The sequence below is a fragment of the Pelmatolapia mariae genome, linkage group LG4 (genome assembly GCF_036321145.2).
Source record: "Pelmatolapia mariae isolate MD_Pm_ZW linkage group LG4, Pm_UMD_F_2, whole genome shotgun sequence".
NCBI lineage: Eukaryota > Metazoa > Chordata > Actinopteri > Cichliformes > Cichlidae > Pelmatolapia > Pelmatolapia mariae.
The window spans coordinates 14541671-14549556 of NC_086230.1; the positions used below are offsets into that span (position 1 = coordinate 14541671).

A 7886-nucleotide genomic window follows, 5' to 3' on the forward strand; every position below is an offset into this window, starting at 1 on the left:
ATCTCAGACAAGGATTCCCTGTCAGAATAAACTTTTCAAGCTTTCTGTTAACCTGTCACCAAAAGTACATTTTGAACATTTGATCTTCAGTTTGATTGTTCAGGTTTAGCCAGCAAAACTTATAGATTTTGCATCTCTATCATAGATAGCATGGCCAATAAGGGCTGAAAGTCAAGATGTTTGGTCCTGAAAATGTTCCCCAAGTGACTCCTGAAAAACAGCAGCACAGAGAAACTTTCAGCACCTTTAGCAGCAATAACTTGAAGCAATGGTTTTCTGTATGATTTTATTGCTGTCTCACATCACTGTGGAGGAATTTCGGCCCACTCTTCTTTACAGTGTTGCTTCAGTTTATTGAAGTTTGGGGGTATTTGTTTATGCACAGCTCTCTTAAGATTGCACCAAAAGATTTCCATCAGGTTGAGGTCTGAACTTTGTCTGGGTCATTGCATTGACTCTAGAATACTTTGGTATAAAGAGGAATTAATGGAGAACCCAATGACTGAAAGGAGCACAGGTCCTGTGGATGTAAAACAAACCCACCACCGTGCTTGACAGTTGGCTTGTGTAGCTACCAACCGTGGGGTGAATAATTTAATGTGAAGTCTGGCTCGCCTTGAATGTTTTCCACTTGTGAATAATCTCTCTTACTGTAGAATGATGGACTTCAAGGGGTTTTTTTTGGAATGGTCTTATAACCCTTCCCAAATTGAGCAGCAGCAGCATTTTCTCCTCCAAGTTCATCGCTGATGTCTTTCTTCTTTAGAGTTGTGTTAACAAACATCATAAAGCTTCAGACCAGCAAACTGCAAAACCTTCTGATTTTATAGACATGGTCAACACTAGCTGACGATAAGTCAATCTGGAGCATTTGCATTAAATTATTAGCAGCAAATGACTGCTTCTTACCCTTTGAATTCCTATGGAAACAGTAAGAGTGTAGTTTTTCACATACTGCTTCTGCATTTTGACTCAACTTTTGCTAAATAAACATAAATGTAGTGCAATATGTGATGATCTGAGGCTGTATTTACTCATTTTAAAACCAGATCACTGATACTAACTCCTGAGCTGACTGTACGTTATCATGCGCCACAAATAAGGGTCATCTTTAGATTTAAAACAATCAACAAGAAGCTTCCACTGAATGCTACTTTCCTCTGTGTGACACTGAAATCATTAACACATACTAAATGAAAGAAAAGTGAAAGTTACTCCCTCAAATTGGACCCTCCAGACCCTGTAGGAAACTCACTTCCTTGAATAACATTTAAACGGGGAAAGAGTTGAGAGCAAATGTCCTTCTCTTGAACCTTCTTTCAGTCAGACAAGTGTAGCTTGGGCTTTTGTTTGCACAGGAGAGAATTAACAATGGAGGCAAAACGAGCTCCTGTGTCAAGTGACTCCAAACTACCTCTGTGTTTGAACAAATCCAGTTACACAGATCAAGAAAATATAAAATTACTGTAATGGAAGAAAAAGGCAGTAATTAATTTACAATATGTGTATCAGTAGCACTAAAAAGCTATTATATCAAAATGTAAAGGGAAAAACAGTCTAATGAGCTGTATGATGAACTGAAACTGAAACAATGAATGAAGCCTATCATTAGGAATACTGACTTTGTTGTAATGTCTGTTTGCTTTTTACAGCTTCAGTTCTTTTTTCACTCAGTAGGTGGCAGCGAACAACAAACAATGGTTGCATTTTACACTCATCCGTTTTCATTAGAGGCAGAACCCAGAAGCACATGCAGGTTTAGGTCTACTGCTTGGTGCTACACGAAGGCTCAACAGACTGAAACTTACATAAGTTTGGATAAATCCAAGTAATAATGGATTGCATTTATATAGCGCTTTTCGAGACCCTCGAAGTAAGAAGACACCATGTCAGTGAACATCCATAACCACTTCTGCTCTTCAGTTTTCTCAGACATGGATTAAGCCTACACCTAAACCTACGGATATGTTCACTGACTTTTTCTCTTAGTCTGGAAATAGACTTAATCAACGTATTACTCAGCTGGATTGATTATCATGACCCTCACTAATAGCCACTTAATAAGTTAAAAGTGATGTGCAAAACCCATTAGCCAAAGTAGTATAAATATTTTAACTTTTAGCAAATCCAGCAGGTTATTTAAGTGATTTCACATCATATTTTCAAACAGCTTGTCCATTTTTAATATATCCCACATAAGAGAAGAGCAGTCATGGAGTTATTGCTCATGTTTTTTTTTTTTTAACTAGTCAAGCTATTTAATATTTTTGTCCAGGCAGTCACTCAGAACCCATTTTTGTCATGTTTGAGTCATTTATAGCCACCACATTCAGCTCAGGAGGACGCTAACATGTGCAAAGACCTCTGATCAATGGCCATGAGTACCATTCACAGAGAGTTGGGGAATGGCTGCAATCACAGCACTGTAAGATGGCGAAAGATGTACCCTTAGGCCCCCTCCCCGATTTAGAGATGATCTTTCCTTTTTTATGTAAATGACCTCCATGACTCCGCTTAAACCAGCGTTCCTCCCTGTCCAGGATGTGTACATCCTCATCATTGAAACAGTGTCCACTGCCCTGTAGGAGTAAATAGACTGCAGAGCCCTGGCCTGATGAGGTAGCTCTTCTATTTATAAGATTGGGGAAACCTGCAGTCAGCTGAGACTGAAGAAGTCACTTGTATGAGTGACGAAACGTTTCTCCCACTGACAACGATACGTCCAGATAAACAGAATCAACTTTTGGACAGTTTTTATACACAAACACACGCACACACGAGCAAACAGTGTTTTATGTGCTGTCATCTGTACCATTGCTTCAAATAGTTTAAAAATTCTATACAGATTCTGTGTGGCTGTGAAGCAAAAATAAACTCCCTCCAGGCAGAAGTGGCCATTTTTGTATGTGGGGGAAAAAAAAAAAAGAAGCGGCTTCCAGAGAGTGCTGCCCGAGGACAAATTCAGACAAAAGCAGTACTGTCAGTGACTCAAAATATAACTCTCAAAATGGGACAGACAACACTTGGATTGTATGTCAGATTTACACAAATCCTCATAAGCATCAACGGGAGAGACGAATTCCAGTTTAACAAAATGTACATGTTTAAATTAATCACCCCTGAGTGTTTCTCAGTTTTTAATAGATGATGAATGCAGACACAGTAAACAAACTCTTACTGCAAAACAACCATTTTATTGCAATACACAGGATTTCTTTCTTCTGCTGCGCTCGCTGCCTACCAGGCACATCGACACAGAGGGGACAGGCTGGCACCAGAACACCACAGATCTGCCCCGAGATGAGTGTGAAAATGTGATTATCATCGAGCCCACCTGGACTTCAGGTAGGCCGCACGCTTGTCCAGAGTTCACTTTGTCTTCAAGCCGTTTTAATTTAAAACATAAACTGAGGCCTACCCCAAGCTAAAAGAAGGCAGATTATGTTCTCAGATAAAGCAAGCAATGAGGGCGAAGCAGAGAAAGTACCTGCACAATACATTCACATAAATCAAAATGGAATTTCTTTGAGGACACAGAAACATCTGGGGAGTAAACAGCTGTTTCAATTCCTAATCATAGATTGTGCTCTCTGTTGTACACGTTTTTAGTGAGGCATAATTAACAAAAAAGGCTAGAGAGATGAAAGGATGCCAAGCTGATATCAGGCCTCAGTCACATGGATTGTTTCTTAAATTCTGAAATTAAGTGGTCATCCAATAAAGATCTGGCACTTCATAAATTAAACTGATGAGAAGCTGTGTTCACCCCAGAAAGCTCCCAGAAATATGGGCAAATGTCTGCTGTGAAGTTTTTAGCCAAACCAAATTGCGGGTCAGTTTTAAATCTGAAAATTGTGCAAGTATGCCAAACTCTAAACCGTTCTTGAGATGCAGAAATGTTTTCACACACACAAAAATTAGATGATTGTGCCTCCAAACAAATTACACTTACAAATACTTGTAACACAAACGATGAAAACAGTAACTGCAAAGTTGAGACCGAACTGTGTTACAGTTAAAGTGATAAGGTGACAGCTAGCCATTCAGCTGACTCATTGGTGATTGTAATGATTGCAGGTTTCATTATAGAAGAATATCAAGGAGAAGACAGATGGCAGGAAGTCAGAAACGGGGGATGAAAGTGCAAGATGTTGAGGACAACTTATGAGCCCAGGCGTCAGGTGTGAACAACAACAATAACTGGGCTGCATTTAGGTGTACAGATCACATGACCATCAAAAGAGCAGTGTAGGAATGAGAGAAGATTAACAGGGGAGCACACAAAGAGGTTTATGGACACAAACTGGGAGAGGTGGCACGCTCAGCTGATCAGTAGAACACCACACTAGATTTTCCTCCAGGAGGGTTAAGGACCCTGTTGTGGGAGCGAGGCTTGGGTCCCAGGTGAGGCTCGTGGTTCTTCAGCGAAGTGTCATCAGGAAATGAGGAAGGTGTGGGTTCAGGCTCCGAGGGTGCCGAGACAGCAGCGGCAATGGCAGCGGGTGGCTCTTCCTTGGCTGGTGCATTGGCTGGGGGTGCCGTTTCTTCTTTCGCCTCAGGCTGGCTGGCTTTGGCTTCAGGAGCTTGAGGAACTGAAACAAACACGCTGACATGTGATATCAAATTGGACACAGCTACCGTGACCCAACCCCCTGGTTTTTGCACTGTGTGTTGTGTGTAGTGTGATGGACACCACCATGTTGATCTTTTGGATCCAGAAGTGATGATCATTAGACGAGAGCATGGAGTACCAAATTATAATCTAAAGCCAGAAAGCTTGAGTTCATGTAAGACACCACAAGCCCTGCCATTTTCAAGTCCAGTTCACTAACTAACAGAGGAGGGTTAAATCACATATTTGTTAAATCACATATTAAGTGAAACTAATAAGCGTTAAATTTTTTTTTGCAGAGATGGAGGATAGTTTATTGAGACTATCACATATTTTTATTGTTTGCATGAAGCAGTTAAGCAGTGGAAATGCACAGATGAGAACATAAATAGACTCAAAATTTATTTTTCTCTCTCATTAACTGAAGACTGATTAAAAGTTTAGGGTGTAAAACTTAGAAAACAGTACAATATGATTAAATCTGATCTGTCTGAACAGCAAGGCTTAGCAGAGGTAGTTTAATAGTATAATGAAAAGAAATTATACACAAAGAAGATGTACAATACTCACCTGGTGATTCAGGTTCAGGTCCCACACTGAGGTTGTCCTGTATTTAAAAAAAACAAAAAACAAAACGGTAAAGATAAGGAAGAAAGAAAAAAACAAACAAACAAAAAACCCCCCACAGGTGTTCTTGTTTCACTGCACACAGTTAAAATGGAAATTAATAATGTTAATGAAGGTAAATCCTCTCAGTCTGCAAAAAAAAAAAAAAAAAGAGAAATCAACACAAAGACGGTGACGTGCAAGCGCAAACTCATCATTTCTTGTCAGCTTGTCCTTTAAAACCTCTCTAGATGGTGTGTTTACTGAAATGACAGATGAGTAAATGGGCATAAAAATGTCAAATGGACATGAGAACAGGACAAGAAAATGCAATTATTATACATAACTGTGTACATTTCTTTATTTTTAAAGGTCATAATGGTTATGTTTGCCACATTTTTTGTTTACTTTTGCAAATAATCTGAATGACCCTCAGTACCTACAACTCAAAGGTTACCAATATCAGGACCTTTGTTAAGTCATTAAACAATGTGCTAAAGTTAGAGGTGACTTCAAGCTTTCGTGCTGACTTAAACACACCTTTGCTGATTAGTAATCACAGACATCTACAATAACAGGCTGACATCAGCCAGGTTTGCAGTCACTATCTATGCAAATTAGAGATCATCTCTGAGGTTACCATACCACCGGTCTCACTGGAGGCACAGACAGGTGTGTGTTAGGGTGGGGCTTAGTGTGTGTTTATTAGAGATTATTATTGAAGTGCTGCCTGTCGCAAACCTATGTATTCCTCACTAAAGAGTTGGTTTTTTGGCACAGCCTTTGAATAAAAATGTTCTGCAACTCATAAAATACAAGTCAAAAAGTGAAAGGAAGGTAATGTTACAGCCTACCTTTGGCTTATTTGGGTGGCTTCGGCTTGGACTTTGGGCAGGTGCAGTGCCTGCAGGCCCAAATATGTTGCTGGTTGGTCCACCTGGTGGTATGGGTCTCTGTGGTTGAGCAGCAGGCTCAGGTTCACCAAATATTCCACTACTCTTTCCACCTACAAAGGATTAACCAACATACCTTATAGTGACACGATCTTCTAAAATAATTCAGCAATAGTAAAAAATAAAATGTAATCTCTGTGTCCATTTCATAAAAAGTCACTCTTCTGTGCCAGATGTAGCACATACCCAGCTTAGTTTTGCGTACTGTGTGCACTTGCTAAATGTCAAGAATGTTCTGACCATTTCAGAGAAAAATATTTATGACTATCAGGGCAATCAAGTACCCTGAACTGTAAATCAACTCAGCTATACCAGAGTAATATGAGCAGGTGTATTATGTGCAGGCACAAAGAACAGCCAACATGTTTACAGTGGAAATATAACATTGTAGTAATAGTTTTCACACTCTGAACATGGATTTGCAGAGACAGAAAAGCCAAAGCATCAGCCACCAGCAGGTTAATCTCACCTGGAGGATTGGAGCGTCTTGGTGCACTCTGGGGTTCCTCTGGTGAAGCAAAAACTTTGGAGGCCATCTTATTGGGTCTTTTTGATGCTGCAGAGTCCTCTTCATAGCCACCAAACAGATTACTGGAGCCACCTCCAGGAGGCTGCAACACCCTACACATTAACATACAAGTTAAATCTTTAAATAAATAGAATGCGGATTCATGTTTACCGTCTACTGTTACTGTCATGTCGTATATTCAAAGACTTGTAGGAAACGTTAAGTAACCGGGCTATAAATATGTTAGCTGGGCCAACTGAGCTAAATAACAGGTTACTTGATTATAGACCCGGGAATGGCGCCATATACGCATGGAAACCATTGTCTGCTATAGATTATATCAGACAGACGCTTTACTTTCTTTCGTTATTGAAAGTTTGATCATTCTACTTAGGGGAGCTGATCCGGAAACTGGTGCTTTCGAGATTTTTTTTTTTTTAAAAAGCACCCGAACCTCTTGCTTTAAGGAAAGCGTGACCATAACGCCTCTGTTGGCGGATACAAAGAAGAGCCTTCCGAGGAGCATTTCACACTTCCGCAGGCGCAGTAGACAACGCCTGAACGGCTAGCTCGAAAGCTATCATGACTAACAAGTTTGCTAACTCAAACCACTGCAGCTCCACTTAAGCGTCCACCGAGACATTTAAGCTTTCTGGGAGCACTGCGTGTTCGAGATATGCTTAAAGAAATTAGTGGAAGAAAAAAAAGCCTACGAGGTTCTGACAGGCAACGTTATACTAAATTCGGGGCTGCTAACTGTCCGAGCTCCTGGCTGCAGTTGGAATAAAACGTTACTGGCGGTTCTTATTCGCACATAACCAAGCCGCACAGCTGTTGTCTTTACCTTGAACTCGGTTTCGAACCAGTATCCAACCCTTGAAACATGTTAGTCGAAGTCATGGTGGTTCTGTTTTGACCCTTCAAGTTTCCGAAGACAACTTCTTCGTCAGTTTGCCAACTGGACGACGAGCGAGTTCCCCCTCTGCCTGCGCGTGCCCGGCTCAACTCCGTAGTGAAGAATTTCGAACCCACCCAACTATGACACAGAGGAATATAACTGGTCCTCTGCCAAGCTGAGGTGCGCTCGTTTCACTGCACCCAGACTCCCATTACAAGTGAAAGACTTTGGAGAAGCAACTGTGCATTGTTCCCGCAACAGCACTGAGTCTATAGTTTTCTTGTTTAAATATGATTTACACTGCTGTTT

At 40.6% G+C, this 7886-nt stretch overlaps 1 protein-coding gene across 1 annotated transcript; it reads right to left on the reverse strand.

Moving 5' to 3' along the window:
- Positions 1-3172: 3172 nt before the first annotated feature.
- jpt2 (Jupiter microtubule associated homolog 2) lies at positions 3173-7685 on the reverse strand. The gene is made up of 5 exons (XM_063470582.1): positions 7524-7685; positions 6641-6792; positions 6073-6224; positions 5183-5219; positions 3173-4592 (listed from the first exon to the last, which is right to left on the reverse strand). The coding sequence occupies exons 1-5, from the start codon at positions 7577-7579 to the stop codon at positions 4330-4332; spliced, it is 660 nt and encodes a 219-aa protein (XP_063326652.1). The 5' UTR covers positions 7580-7685; the 3' UTR covers positions 3173-4329.
- Between the last annotated feature and the right edge of the window lie 201 nt (positions 7686-7886).